Raw genomic sequence first — 16,043 nt, 5'->3', positions numbered from 1 at the left:
CTCATCTGTTGGGTTTTTGTTTCCTGTGCAGGCAGGTATTTGTCCGGATTACGCCCAGCATGCCTCGCTCCATCACTGTGTTGCCATGGCATTGTTAAGCCGTCTGTTGCCAGGGAGTGAGCATCTGGCTCATGAGCTCCTTTTGGGTCTCGCCTTTAATCCAGAATTCATTCCGTAAGCTTTGCATTTTTTTCCTTAAGAACCTCATTCCTGCCTGTAGTTGGGATGTGGGAAATATCTTGGAAAAGAAGGGGAAAAAATGGATTTTTACATTTGATCGTAGTTATGATTTTCTGCCTTTATGGGTGTGACTACAGTGCAGTTTAAAAACCCACAGCCCGTGCCAGCTGACTCCAGCTAAGGGGCTGTTGAATTGCAGTGTACACATTCAGGCTTGGGCTGGCACCCAATCTCTAGGTGGGAAGGTCCCAGAGTTTGGGCTACAACCGAAGCCCAAACAGCCTTAGCCTGATCCCCACGAGCCCAAGTTGGCTGGCAGGGAGTAGCCCTGGATGTCTAATTGCAGTGTAGACATGTATGGCCTGAGTGAAGACAAACACCGAAGTGTGTTCCTCTGCAATGGGACCTGTTGGTGAAGGCTGGAGGCATGACCTTCAGGTTTCTCCCCAGCACACTGGTAATGAGAGAGACATGATGGTTTGCTTTCCCCCTCCTCTTAGTGGCAGGTGTCCTTCCATCCCCATCTAGTGGTCTCACCTTCCTTACAGCAGCGAGGCACCAATGCTGAGTCAAGATTTGGTAAGATCTGTGAAGCAGATGGAAATCTTGCCCACTACTGTTCTCTGCCCCCCATTGGAAGACCTTTCTAAATCTCCCTTTCACCCTTAATGTTTGGCTGCCTGCACAGTTTGCTCCAGTATGGTAAAGCTGAAGGTTTAAGAGGTAACCACTGATATTTTTTACCTCAAACTAGTGGAGACTGAGCATCACAGATGTGAGGCTTTCAGTGTTTGGCAGTGGGTATAGTTGGGCCTTGTATTGCTTCTGAGTGTCTCCTTGTAGCTTGCCGTGGAACAATGGTACATCCCTGGAAGAGGCTAGATGAACCCACCTTAAAAATACTTCGGATTTCTCTGGTTCTTTTCGTGTTCAAAGTGCTTTACAAACACTATCTAATCCTCCACAACAGCCGTCCCAGTAGTCTCCATCTAACAGTTAAGGAAGCTGTAGTTGGAATCAGGGACTGATCTGAGATTAGACCTTGGGGGGGGTTGATTTCTCTGTCCTGTAGTCTAAGCACAAGAGCACATCTCTCTCTCTCAATCCCTTATCAAAGCCAGCTGCAAAATGAGCAGAGTATTGCCCTGTCAATGCAAATGGGGCTCCTGCGGTGTGTGTTTTCTCACATCAGTGCCCTGACAGCACTGCGTAGCCAAGCGTGTTATCTCTCTAGACAGATAACACCTGCTGGCACGTCATCCGGCACTGCAAGTTTCCAAAGATCATTGCTTCCCTTAAGAGTAGCAAGAAGTCTACCGGTGTGTGTGTTTCTTTATGGCAATGGGCTGTGCTCTTGCCAGCTGAGAGCGTGTGATCTTCCTCACAGCAGCGACCTGCCAATGGCATCTGGGATGCCAGAAGTGTCATGTTATGCCAGAAGTGTCATTTCATGCTAGCTGGGAGCCATAGATGGGTTCAGTGATGCTGGGTACTCCATTGTTCCTGACTTTGGAAAGGAAATATAGAGGCGCACAGTCTGATTTTTGTGTGCAGGGGCTAAATACCAATATTTGTTTGTCTTTATTTTACAGAGAAGGGAAAACTGGAGGGCCAGAAGCAGTTGATTTCTCCGATATCCTACATCTGGGCACAAGCATAAAGCTGGCACAGCCTGGCTCAGTGGCTGCAGGTTTCCCCAAACCCCGCCGCGGTGTGTTGCTGGGAGAATCATACCAGCATCTCCCTTTCATTCGTGCCTGTTACCTCTCTCAGTTTGTTCACTTGGAGCCTGCTCTTGCCCGTTCCCAGGTAGCCTACCAAGGACGAACTTACCTCGTCCAATCGTTGCTGCTTCCTGAAGTCAAAGGGCCCATCCTACCTTCTGATTGGCCATTCCTTCCTCTTATCAGCCTCTACAACAAAGTGACCGGTGCAGAGACACGGGGGGCTGTACTGAACACTCTTCCACCTGATCTAGTGAACACTGTGACCCGGAATCTGCAGTGGGTCCTGCTCCTGGAAACGTGGCGTGCCAGAGTACTTCAGAACATCCCAGCTGCTGCCAAACTGGCACGGCTTATGTGTGTGTTCCTCACAGGTGGTGACCTGTTCCTGGAAGGACCTGTTCATTGCTACACAGCTGCCCTTCTCGCTCTCTATTGCCAACCCAAGGTCCTGGACTCCCTGGAATTGGATGCTCCTCTCCCTGGCTTGGCATCATTCCATGACCTCTATATAAGTGTCCTGGAGCAGTTTGAAGGAGTCTCCTTCGGTGACCCCCTTTTTGGAGCCTTTGTTCTCCTCCCTTTGCAGAGGCGGTTCAGTGTTCAGCTGCGGCTGGCAGTTTTCGGGGAACATGTGAGCACTTTGAGAGCCCTGGGAGTGCCACTCAAACAGGTAACCTCTAGGCACACTACTTGGCAGTCACTTTATTCCCCAAACTGGGATATTGTCACTATCATTATTCTTCCCTTTCTGCATTGGGCAGTCTAGCTGTCTCTTTCCTGTGTGGCAGTTACACTTTCTTAGTTGGCAAGTTTTGTTCCTGCTGAAGAAATCCAATATGTAGAACATTAAATGTCACGTGGACTGAAGGTGATATTCCTTCAGTTCAGGGCTATTGTAGCAGTTGCCGGTGGTGCCTGCTGTAGTCAAGGTCCTCGGTACTCTCTGCCAAACTGAACCTAACCTCAAGGTGGGTGGAGGGCTGGTTCCTGGATTCTGTGGCACTCTGTTGCTGGAGTGCTGGAAATTCTGCAGCAACTTCAGTTAAATAACCAAATCAGAGGTTTTTACCGAATTCAGTGGGAAATTGAATAATACAACCTGCATAGAGGGTTGCATTAATACAATACAACCTGTATTAATTTCAGTGTATTTTACACTCTGTATATCTTCGGTATATTATATGCCACAGATTTTTCTATTGACAACTCCACTTCTATGATTAAGTTTATTGAGGGCTGCTGGAGGTTTTAGCCACTAGGGAGGGATTGTTTGGGGCTTACAGCAATAGGGAGGAGCTGGAAACGTGTTAGGATTGTGGCCTGAGCACACACGCTGGTTCTTTTAATAAAATGATTAGGAGTGCAATAGCAACATGTTGGCATGTAAGTTGTCATCCATTTTAAATGGAGGCTTTAATTTTGGAGCACAATGCTATGTCTGGCATGGATTCCACAGCCACAAAACTATGGAATACAGGGGCTTCTGACTAGCAAAGGTTACAGAAAAATTTCAATTCTGATCCCTTGTTTTCATATGCTCATACATTTATGGAGCATTAAATATTTAGGTTGATATTTTCCATGCTTTGTCACTGCTCGAAAATTAATTTTGTTTTGGAAAGTTTGAACAAAATCCCTCCTTTTTTTAAGTTATAGGAGAGTGGTGGAAAAAATACTTTAAACAAGGGGAAAAATTCCAGTGACACTGTTGCCACAACAAAGACTGAAGTTTGAAACTTGGCACAGACACCCTTTTTGTCAGTGAGGACTGTTGCCTTTACTTGATTTAAAAAGTAATTGGAATTGATTTAACAGAGATGACCCTCCTAACCCTGCATAGTTGAGGAAAATCAGCTGAAAATTATATTTTCGAAGACCCTAGGAAGTTAGGTCAAGAAGCTTTGTTAATGCTTTTTTTAAGGTGGACAGTTAAGTCAGGAAATGCAAAGTTGAAGCTTCCAACAGTAGTGTAGACTCTTCCCCATTGTCTGCTTGCCCCTTTCTGGTTAGATGCATCTATCAATGTATTAACTCACTGGCACATTAGCGGGATGCAGTGATGCTAAAGTGACTCTCCTTCATAACTTGAATGTGCTTCACCTGCCAGCTCCTCACTGTTTCATTCACTATCCCTGAGCATAAAGGCAACCAAAATTTTGTATCCAATAGAATGTTCTTCAGCCTAGCAGGCAAAGGTATAACATGATCCAATAGCTAGAACTTGAAGCTAATGAATTGAGGCTGGATATAAGGGATACATTTTTAACAGTGAAGTTAATTAACCATTGAAACAACTGGAATTGTGCTGGATTCTCCATCCCTGGCAATTTTTAAATCAAGACTGGATGTTTTTCTAAAAGACCTGCTCTACGAATTATTTTGGGGAAGTTCTATGGCCTGTCTTAGACACAAGGTCAGACTAAATGATCACAATGGCCCTTTCTCTTCTTGGAATCTGACTATTTTGTCTGTAAGCAGAGGAGGTATTTGAGGATGCTCTGCAGGGGAGCTTTTCCTGTCGGTCAGTGACACAAACCCTTCGGGAAGGGTGATGGTGCTGTTTTGGCTTTATTGCAGTTTCCTGTGCCGCTGGAGCGGTACACCTTGCCTCCCGAGGACAACCTGAACCTCTTGAGACAGTATTTCCGAACACTGGTCACTGGTGCGCTGCGTCATGCCTGGTGCCCCGTTCTTTATGCTGTGGCTGTGGCTCATGTGAATAGCTTCATTTTCTCTCAGGATAGCACAACAGAGGTATGTCACAGATAATCTTGGGGTTCAGCTACAGGGCTAGGAGCTGGGCAGTCCATGCTCGTGGTCCCTTGCTCTATGCACTAGATTGCTCCTCTCTATTATATAATGCATGAGACCTGAGAGTTGAAGTTCCAAGAGGCAAGAGTAGAGTTTCAGCTGTGGCAATTTGAGAGCAACCCTATTGACCCCACTGCCTCCAAAATCTTCCTCGCTTGGGGAAGGAGAGGAGAGGTGGGGTGGGGCCAGGTCACAGCTACTGCATATTCAGCTGTTCTGCTCTAGAACAAATTGTTGTCTGATGCAGCATAATAGGCAGGACTCCCTCAGGAGTGCTGCACAGTCTGAAGTGCTGCGTTGAGCTGAGCATCTCTCTTTTGCTCCCAGGAGGCTGATGCTGCTCGGAAAAGCATGCTGCGGAGGACCTGGCTGTTGGTGGATGAGGTAGGCTCCTCGGCACCCAGCTCTTGTACTCGGAGCAGAATTGTACTGGTGTTGAATCATCATAGATTCAGCTTTAGCTCTTGGACTCCCCATTTATCCACCCTTGGCAGATTAAATATGAGTCACTGTTGTCTTGAGCAAGTGACAATTTAGTGACAGGATTTTGGCTTCTAATGCCTAAACCTGAGCTCTGACAGCACTATACTGACCCCCCTACGAATGAATGAATGGCATAGATGCCTTTGGGGGAGTGAGATGGGTTTCCTGTTCTCTCATTCCATGAAACTGGCTTGAGCACTATTCTATCTGGATACCTCGAGATCTGAGGGGAGGTTCCATTCTAGCCCAGCCATGAGCAGGGAGCCAGCACAGGTTTTCATGGCCCACTCTCCTCTGCTAACCTTCTAAACTAGACTTATAAAATAAGTTCACATGTTCTTCCCCCTTATCAGAAGTCATCTTTTCAAAGAAACAAAACTTCTTCCTTCTCAGCCCGACTTGTCATGAAGCACGATGCCAGTTCGTGGTGCTATATTTTGTATTACACAGATGATAAATGTATAAAATGTTAGTACCCATTGTCTAAGGTGGGCTCCCTGTGACTCAGTCAGACCCCATCTCTGGGTGCTGATGAGAGCTAGGATGTGGGGTGGGCATGGTGGTTGTATGCAAATAGGGTAACCTCAGGCAAATAGAGCATAGAGGAAGGAAGTGAATCTTCCTCAGAAAGAGCTAACACTCCACAGATTTTTCTCTTGTGTTGGGTGTGGGGTAGTAGTTACATCTGGGCTTCTAGCTGTCGTGAGTGGGTAGAATTTTAGAATCTCACTTGCTCCCACCACGCTTCATGGCTGCTTCTTTCTTCAGGTATTGAAAAAGCATCTTCTCTACTACAAAGTGCCCAACCCAGAGAGCCCGATAGGCGTCGACCTTTATGAGCAGCTCCCTCCCATTCGACTGAAGTACCTGCAAATGGTGACCAAGAAAGAGCCCAAGGAGAACATGCAGATGTCGGATCCAGAATGAAGCATCTCAGCAACAGGAGGACTGAGGGCTGGGAAAGGTCATTTTAGACAAGCTGATGGAAAAAATTTAAGTGAACTCCATGGGGTGCAATGTTGCCTGGGCATCCTTGCCATATTGGCAAAGGGAAAGGCAAATAAACCCTTTCAGCACTGTGGCACATCACATGGCTTCTAAGGATGTGGATGACCTGTACGTGGCCTAGGTATGTCTAGTGCTGGAACATCCTTTTGGATTCTGTCTGACTTGCTGCTGCTTGGGGCTGGAGAGTGCGAAAGAAACATGCCTGTGTAGTGGAATGTGAGTGCAGACTGATTTAATAAACTAAATTAAGTGAAATAAAGTTCAATCCTTTCTGATGGAAGTCTGATTTTCTTAATGTGATTTCCATGGCCATCCCCACTTTCTGAATGCTAGCCTCTCCCTCGCTTTTCTGGATCCTGAGCTTTGCAGGGTTTTATCTGTATGCTGGCAATATGAGGGAAGGAAGAAGCTGGTTCTGTGGAAGTGTCCTTTTCTCCAGCAGTCTCTCTCAGAAAGTGCTGCATGCACTCAGTAAGCCACACAGTTGTACTCTGTCAAACTTCTAAGGAAGCTATGCTAGAAACCTGGGCTCTGCGCAGATCCTCCTGTGGCGCTCTCTTGAATGGGCTGAGAGAAGCTTTTTCTCCCCTTATTTTTTAATCTTACTAGATTTAACAAAATTATCTCTCTGCAGGGCAAGATGTTTAGCAGCTTCTACCACTCCCCATAAGAAAAAATAAGTATCTGATTGTTTGACTAGAATGTGCATTGATCGACTTTTGGTGAAAGGAATCTAAGGTTTAAAGTGGAAATTACTAGGCTAAAGGAGCAATATGTTTAATAATAAAACTCCCAACCTTTGACTAGCTTCCCTATTCTAATCCTATATTTTAACCTTAGCTACCAGGGCTAGCAGTGTCATGACAAAAATAACTGAGCCCATTGCCAGGCACAGCACTTACTACCATGAGCAGTCACACTGGAGTCTGTGCTTACTGCTCTGAACAATCCACTCCCTTGCGGCAACTAACTTGTTTCGTGTAGGCCACTGAGCTGCTGTGAGATGGTAATGACTTTGTAACTTGCTGCCAGCCTGGACTGAATTTGAACTAGTAACCTATACGTACGCCTCTCTTCCCAGTTCCAAGTCCCCAGAAGGGTAAAAATCTCAGATTCTCCTGCAGCAGTTTCCCCCTCTTTTATTTCAAGCAGGATCTGGGCAGTGCTAGTGTTTCTTTTTTAATCCTTTTTCTATTCTTATCCTTTTTCGGTTGCAGTTTCTGATCTGAGGTCTTTCACAGCTGAAAATCAATAGCTCATAAAGCCAGACATGCAAGAAGTAGTCAGTATTGATTTTTTTCTTTTAAAGGTGCTAGCTATGATAAAACTTTTACTGAAACCTTTTCCACTTTAAAAAAAAACAAACGAGGAGTCCTTGTGGCACCTTAGAGACTAACAAATTTATTTGGGCATAAGCTTTCGTGGGCTATAACCCACTTCATCAGATGCATAGAGTTGAAAATACAGTAGGCAGGTATAAATATACAGCAGGTGAAAAGATGGGAGTTGCCTTACCAAGTGAGGGGTCAGTGCTAACGAGGCCAATTCAACCATGGTGGATGTGGCCCATTCCCAACAGTTGACAAGAAGGTGTGAGTATCAACAGGAAAAACAATTTTTTGTAGTGACGCAGTCACTCCCAGTCTTTATTCAGGCCTAATTTGATGGTGTCAAGTTTGCAAATTAATTCTAGTTCTGCAGTTTCTCTTTGAAATCTGTTTTTGAAGTTCTTTTTGTTGAAGAATGGCTGCTTTTCAGTCTGTTATGGAGTATCCAAGGAGATGGAAGTGCTCTCCTATTGGTTTTTGAATGTTACAATTCTTGATGTCTGATTTGTGTCCATTTATTCTTTTGTGTAGAGACTGTCCGGTTTGGCCAATGTACATGGTAGAGGGGCATTGCTGGCACACAATGGCATATATCACATTGGTAGATGTGCAGGTGAACGAGCCCCTGATGGTGTGGCTGATGTGGTTAGTCCTATGATGGTGTCCCTTGAATAGATACGCAGACAGAGTTTGCACTTTCCACTTTCTGTGTCTCACCATGACAAGAGACCCAGCCATACTCTTCCAGGAAAAATATGGAGAAAGATTTAAGAGAAAGATTAGATTAATTTATCTAATGGGCTGCTAGTTGCCCATTAGATAATTGAGTTAGCTAATCACATAACTTGATGGCACAACCTCCTTTGCCAAAACCCTTCCAGTCCTTTGTTCTATGCAAAGTGGAGTTTTGGAATATACACAAATTATAAATAAACATTTATAGTTCTGTAGCTTTTTTGGAACTAAGGGGATGCTCATTCCCTCTTTTTATTTAACCTCTTACATGGGGTTGGGTGGCCCTGTCACGGGCAGATGGTTAATACATTGGGAATACCGTACAATATGGGAAATGATGGTGGCCATGGAGCAACACTCTGTGGGTTCCTCTTCAAGTCAGAGGTTTGGAGTCCCCTGTGCTGGTATATGGGGCTTGCCTTGCCTACAGGTGGGGAGTTTGAATCCTGGTACTCAGAAACCTGGGTACTGAACCTTGGGTGCACATACAGTGGAGGGTTGTGTACATATGACTCGCTGGAAGACCATGACTTATTTCTGGGAAGCACTGCTTGTTCTACTGACCTTCTCTCGCCATTCCAAGAGCCAGTAATAGTGATGTTTGTGTGAGAGAATAGCTGCTAGAATATGTCATCTGTAGGTATGTCTACATTGGAGTTTGAAGGTGTAATTTCCAACTCAAGCAGACATACCTACACTAGCTCTGATCTAGTTAGCATACTAAAAATGGAAGTGTAGCCACCATGATGGAAGCCATAGGAGGGGGCTAGCCACCCCGAGTACAATCCTGTCTGAGACCCTAGGAATATAATCAGAGCTGCTAGCCCAGTCCGCTGCTCACACTGTAGCAGCTACACTTCTGTTTTTAGTGCACTAGCTTTACTTTCATGCCTTTAACAACAGGTGTTTAGGTGTTTTGAATCCAAATCACAATGTTTGCCCCACTGGAAGAGGTTCCCCACTTACAGTGTGCAGTGAAATGATACCACTGAGGCGACATGTGAATGATGGTGGAAGAGGTTGGGTGGCATGTATTGGTGTACTCACAAACATGCTTGAAGTCTTCCAGTGGTCCTTGTTGCAAAAAGTGGATCAGCCTATTTTTTGGCTTCCTCTGCCTCCAATGGTTCCTTAAATCACCAGTGATTGCTGCCTCTCTCCCTCCCACCCTGCTCACCTTCATCTTTTTATGGGGATCTGGATTGCAAGTAGCAACCATGAAGTGGGAAACAGTAGATGGCTTCAGAGGCAACATTGTGTTACAGAATATGCTGACAATCTGCAACTCTACATAACTGTAAAAAGTTTGACCATGCCTTGGCATTGGCCATGGCACAAATGTAACAAAACTTCACAGCTTCAATTTTATAAGGCTTTGGGTAGCTGTATTCCCTCTGCAAAGCACCAGAGGGCACTGCTTAACCTACTTCAAATCCAATCTTTCTGGGCAGCTGCATATTCTGGGTTTGGGGAAGGTGGTTTAAAATTATTTCTGCTTCTTGGGTTGCTGCAAACTTTCACTACGTTTTCTTTAAAAGTCTTTGAAAGCTTTTGTGTTTGGTTTTAGTTTTTGAGTGGTTGCTAAGGATCAATCAATGTTTTGCCAGCAGAGAGAGAGAGAGAGAGAACACTTCTGAAGTACCCATTGGTACAGTAAATGGAAATTGAAATGTAAATTGCCATTTTAAGCAGGGACGAAATGTGCTAGTTATGGTAATCCAGTTTAATCCTCATCAAAATAACATGTTAGAGGGGTTTGGTTATTGTGTTGGCGTCTTTCGTTGGGTCAGTATACAAAGTAAAAACAAACAAGTCAACCACTGGGCAAGGCTTGATATTTTAACTCCTTCTACACATAGTTTTTACCAGAGGTTTAAAGGTGCTCCAAAAAGAGGGTCATCTTGATGCTTCTGCTTATACATCTAAAACAAGGCCTTAATTTCAGATCACGTTTTTGGGGTTGAAGTCATTCTAACCCAAGCACTGTATGTTGCTTGGTAATTCTGATCAGAGGACAAAGGGAAAAACTAGTGCTACCTTCTACTTCCAGGGGAGGATAAAAACACCTTCTGGCCGAGGCTGGCTGGAAGTTACTTGGGGTCATCCCAGTGCTTATGTCTCATAAGAGCAGTAAGAGCCAATCCTGGGAGTGGTGAGGTGTGGCTCTTGATGTAGACAGCAGCAAAGATGGTTAAAATACCTTAAATGAAGGTGAGGGGGGGAAATGAGGCTAATGCTTATTTTTGCTTCTATATGAGATTCTAGAAAGAAGGCCTGACATTTTAAAAACTTTGTTTCCTATTAGGAAATCCTGGTTCTGGTGAGGCCAGAAGACTCATTACTGGAGAGCTAGTGAAGAGATGTCAGCAGAGGAGGTAGAAAAGAGAAAGTTGAGGAGCAGGGATTTTCGTTAAACATGTAAAACTGGGGGCTTAGTTTTTATTGTTACCACCTATTTAGTTAAATTCTAAGCTTTTGAATAAAGGAAGAACTTCTTAAAGATTCAGCACTTTTGCTCCTTCAGTTAAAGTGTTAAAGTTCCTAATAAACATTCCTGAGACTTTCAGTAAGTCCTGAAAAAACACAAACTTGGGAAGACCAGATTTGCTGATATTGCTAAGGTAAGAAGCACGCAAAGGGTGAAGAGAGAAACAAAATTTTCAGGCTTTAATTTTTCAGCATAAAAAATGGGGAAAAATCCAGTTTTTTCCAAAATTCTTTGCAGGTGACCTTTAAGAGTTTGCAGCATACACTCTGCTTTGTAACTGACCAGCTCAACTGACTGGGGCTAAGAGACCCTCTATAACAGGTATACAGCTGTATATCGTAAAGTAAACCCACAGGGCTGGTTGTGCAACCTTAAGGACTCAGGAGGAGTTTTTGGATAGTGAATGTTGATGTTAGCATTTCTGTAAGGGTGAAAATAAGCTCTCATGTGTTGGGAAAAGTCTGCTTCTCTCCTTTTTTTGTCATTACTCATCTCCTACCTCTGCAGCATGCGTGGCAGATGCTGACCTTCTCCACAGAGCACCCATTTCAGTCCCCCTGTAATTCCCAAGGGTAGAATCTACCTCGGTGAATCACAATCCTTCATTTGCATGAGTGGCAGTTCCCAGTGAGGGCAGAAGTGCCCATCTGAGCTGGTGGCAGGTCTATGCCACATGCCTGGACTTAGCATGGCAGAAAGTCATGGAGGGTTCAAAATGTGAAAAGTCTAAAAATCAGAATTTCATTGCAAGAATTTACATATTGGGCATTGTCAATGCTTATATGACATTGTATCTAGTGACCCATATGCTGGACTGGGGCAGTTAGTTGAGAGATGCATACTGATTCTCTACAGTCACATGTTGTCATTCCAGCTTGATATTTAATATGAAAATAGTCCAAGACACATGTTGTTTGTGAAGTGATGTGCAAATAACACAGGCCATGCAAGCTGGGGAAATAATTACCCTGCATATTCCTCTCCACTGTCAGATATGAAACACATTTCTAGAAATTGAGCAGAGGGGCTCTTGCTTTCCCCCAGTTTTTGAGAGCCCTATCCACAAATTTATCATAAAGGAAGTGCTCCAACCTCATCCATTTTTAGGGCAAAACCTGTTTCTCTTCAGCCCCACAGAAGCTCTCATAAACTCTCCATTCACAGAGCTGGTCCTCCGATACTCCTCGTGCAAATAGTGCTATGGAAATTTCTCAGCCTTTGCCCTGGTTCTCAAAAGTTGCTTTTCTTTCCCTGCACGGGACCGTATGTACGCGAGCAGCCGGTCTGCTCTGCCCCCCATGCTGCCTCTTCGCTGCTGCTGTTACTTGATTTAGCGAAGTCAAAGCTAGCACATGTAGATGTACCTGAGCTACAGTTACAATTCTGACTGCAGTGTAGACATACCCTGAGAAAACACCATATATCTCCCCTCAGAGTTGACAGAGCAAGTTAGTCTTTAAAAAATGGAGGCTATCCTTGCAGCAGGAACACACTACAGGGGGCAACTCTAGTTTTTATCATCTTTGCTGGTCCTCTTCCACTAGCATGGATGTCAATAGGCCCCCACAGTTTCATCATGCTCAGGTGACTGGAGCCATTTGGAGAAGAGCTGACATTGTTTCCCTGCTTTCTGTTCGCTCTTAAAAGCGGTGCAAGAAAAGGGGAAGATGTGATGGAGTGTGAAGATTGAATATTGTGTTTGTTTAATATCTCATATATTTAAAATATTTATACAGGGAAGCTTGGCTTGCTGACCATGCTTGCAATGAAATCTTATCAGCAACTCACATGCTTTCAAATGGTATGCAAAGCTCAGCAAAAACAGAAAAAAAGTTCTGAGGTAAAAGTAGGGCACCTGAGGTTGGATACTTGGCCCTGTTTGTGGTCGCAAGATAATGGGAAGGGCCCTGTCATGGGGTGGGACTCACTGATGCAGCACCTTCTACGGGTCATCCAGGGAATTAGTTTCCAGCCTCTGGAGCACCCTTTGCAGGCCAGTGTCCCGTTGCCACTGGGCCTGAGTCCCTCCTGGACCCCGGTGCCCCTTTCAGGCTGGGTTGCTCCCCCTGGCAGTACCCCCCACAAATCTGGGTCTCCCCTCCCTGGGGAACCCCCACCCTCTATCCCCACCTCGCCTCAGTCTATGGTCACTGCCAGTCATCAACTAGCCCCCGTTCCCTGGGGCAGACTGCAGTGTAAGTGCCACTCATCACTGGCAAGGAGAGTTTGGACCTACTGCCTCTGCCTACCCTTGGGCTGCCCTCTGCAACCCCAGTACCTTTCTTTGGCCTTTAACAAGGCCTGCAGCTTGGGGTAGGGGGGATTCTAGGCCGGAGCTCCCTCGCTCCTCTGGCTTTCCCCCAGCCCTGCTTAGCTCCTAGCAGCCAGGCCCATCCCTCTCCACATCTAGAGAGAGAGTGTTGCAGCCTCAGCCCTCTCCCAGGGCTGATTTAAGCCTTTTAAGGCAGGAGCAGGTGACCACTCCCTACAGGCCCCCACATGGGGGATCAGGGATGGAGAGTTGCATGCAGGGAGCGCCCTTGATACCACAAGCTCCCAGAATAATAGAAATGTAGGTCTGGAAGGGACCTCAAGAGATCATCTAATTCAGGCCCCAGCACTGAGGCAGGACCAAGTATAAACCTAAACCATCCCCAAGAGGTGTTTGTCCAACCTGTTCTTAAAAATGTCCAGTGCTAGGGATTCCACAACCGCCCAGTGCTTAACCATCCTTAGAGTTAGATTTTCCTAATATCTAACCCAAATCTCCCTTTCTGGAGATTAAACCCATTGCTTCTTATCCTACCTTCAGTGGACTGGAGAACAATTGATCACTGCCCTCTTTATTACAGCTCTTAACATAGTTGAATACTATTACCAGGTCCCTCCTCAGTCTTCTTTTCTCAAGACTAAACATGCCTAATTTTTTTAAGTCTTTCCTCCTAAGTCAGGTTTTCTAAACTTTTCATTGTTTTTATTGTTCACCCCTGGACGATCTCCAATTTATGCTGCTCATTCCCAAAGTGTGGTGCCCAGAATCGGACACATTATTCCAGCTGAGGCCTCACCATGTGTGCCATGTAGACTGGGACCATTACCTCCCGTGTCTTACAAACGACACTCCTGTTAATACACACCAGAAAGATATTTGCCTTTTTGCAACTGTATCACAATGTTGCTCATATTCAATTTGTGATCCACTGTAACCCCAGATGCTTTTCAGCAATACTATTGCCTAGGCAGTTATTCCCCATTTTGTAGCTGTGCTTTTGAGTTTTTCTTCCAAAGTGTAGTACTTTGCACTTGTCTTACTGAATTTTTTTTTTCTTGTTGATTTCAGACCAATTGTCCAATTTGTCAAGGTTGTTTTGAATTCTAATCCTGTCCTCTGAAGTGCTTGATACCCCTCCCAGCTTGGTGTCATCTACTGATTTTATAAGCACACTCTCCACGCCATTATCCAAGTCATCAATGAAAATATTGAATAGTACCTGACCCAGGACTGACTCCTGTGGGAGCCTACTAGATGCACCCTCCCAGTTTAACAGTGAACCACTGATAACTACTTTTTGAGTATGATCTTTCAACCAGTTGTACACCAACCTTATAGTAATTTAAGCTAGACCACATTTCCCTCGTTTGCTTATGGGAATGTCATGTGGGACAGTGTCAGAAGCCTTACTAAAATCAAGATATATCACATCTACTGCTTTCCCCCCATCCACAGGCCCATAATTCTGTCAAAAAAGACAATTAGGTTAGTTTGGCATGATTTGTTCTCGATAAATCCATTCTGACTATTATCCTTTAGGTGCTTACATCATATGTTCTGATTTTAAGGAGTTTGTCCCACGTCCCGACCAGAATACGGTCGGGATGCCATTTGTCCCAATATTTTCTTTCCTGGTCTTCGGCAGAGAGTCCTTCAGTCTTCGGCGGTATTTCAGCAGCAGGTGCTTCTGCCTTTGGTGGCAAGGTTTACTACCCGCCGCTGAAATACTGCTGAAGACTGTCCGCAACTGAAGGGCTCTCTGCCGAATTGCCGCCGAACTCCCAGATGGGTGAGTGTAAAAAACGCACCCCCTGCGCGGTCCCCTGGTCACCCTAATTCCAGTTGTAGCCTATGGGAGTTTTGTCATTGACTCCCTGGGAGCAAGATCAAGCCACACAGAGAATAATAATAGGACAGATTCTTGTCCATTTACTGTCCAAATTATAGAGCCATTTCTGACATGGGCTAGAGGAAAGCCAGGAGAGCCAAGAGTAGCTTAGCAAAAGGGATTCAAAAACGACGCTGTTTACCAATTTGAAACTTGTTTAGTAAAGTATATGTAGGACTAGAACATTTGGACTTCACCAGGACACTTATTTTTTCCTATGGGACTCTTTGGTAGAAATTCCATCCTCCTTTTGCAGGCTAGGGGAACCCAACTCAGGTAGGATGATTTCATGCTGAGTCTTCCTGGTCCATTTCATGCAAGGAGTGAAATGAAATTGACAGGGTGCTACAAAGACTGGCAAAGAAAACATGCCAAAAAGACACCCAGGAAAGTCTAACTTACAGCAACCAGTAAGAAAGTGTCTGCACGAGCTTTGAGCTACTGATTTGGTGCAGTTGGCTGGAACAGCCTATTGAATATGCCTTCCATCTGCAGCCAGCCTTAGGAGCAGTCAAAGCAAGCAGCTGCAGAAGACCCTAGGATAAGAGCAATGGCTTGAAGTTAAGGGGAAAAAAAATTAAGCTTCCACATTAAGAACTGTTCCTTCACAGTCAGAGCAACTTGGCAGTGAAAGCGACCTCCAAGGGAGGTGGTGGAGGCACCATCCATAAGACACTAGAGAGAATAATGTGCTGATTGCAGAGGAGTCCCCGCAAAATGCACATGGTGTGAGGGACTGTGGCATAGGAATTCTGGCCTAGCGGTCAGAGCTGGCCTGATGTCCACAGATCAGCGATGGCCACGTGGCAGTAGACAGCAAGCAAGGATCAGAGTAGTCGCTAGAGCCAAGATCCATAAGTAAGAGCCAGGATCAGATTCAGGCAGGGGTCAGAGACTGGAGATCAGAGGTGGTACCGGGCTGGAATCAGGGAGGCAAGAGTTGGGATCAGAGTCAGGCTGGGGTTGGAGGCTGGAGATCAGAGAGCAAGGTGCGGTGAAGTCTGGAGTCGCAGCAGACCCGAAGTCTGTGTCATTGCTCAAACAACTTCCTGAGCTACCCTACCTAGCTAAACACTGAGCACAGGCCAATCAGAGGGCCACAGGGTGCTGTCACTTTGGACCC

General features: G+C 45.3%; 1 protein-coding gene across 3 annotated transcripts in view; it reads left to right on the top strand.

The window, feature by feature from the left end:
* Window positions 1-6,507, top strand: part of RPAP1 (RNA polymerase II associated protein 1) — a 54,012-nt gene extending 47,505 nt beyond the window's left edge. For all 3 annotated transcript variants that reach the window (XM_045015749.1, XM_045015747.1, XM_045015748.1), the window contains exons 21-25: window positions 32-174; window positions 1,773-2,577; window positions 4,485-4,661; window positions 5,046-5,102; window positions 5,970-6,507. In XM_045015749.1, coding sequence (XP_044871684.1) covers window positions 32-174; window positions 1,773-2,577; window positions 4,485-4,661; window positions 5,046-5,102; window positions 5,970-6,128 — 1,341 coding nt within the window. In that variant the 3' untranslated portion in view covers window positions 6,129-6,507. The remainder of the gene's footprint in view (window positions 1-31; window positions 175-1,772; window positions 2,578-4,484; window positions 4,662-5,045; window positions 5,103-5,969) is intronic.
* Window positions 6,508-16,043: the final 9,536 nt, after the last annotated feature.

This window comes from Mauremys mutica, chromosome 4 (assembly GCF_020497125.1).
Source record: "Mauremys mutica isolate MM-2020 ecotype Southern chromosome 4, ASM2049712v1, whole genome shotgun sequence".
NCBI lineage: Eukaryota > Metazoa > Chordata > Testudines > Geoemydidae > Mauremys > Mauremys mutica.
This window is presented reverse-complemented; position numbering and strand designations above follow the sequence as displayed.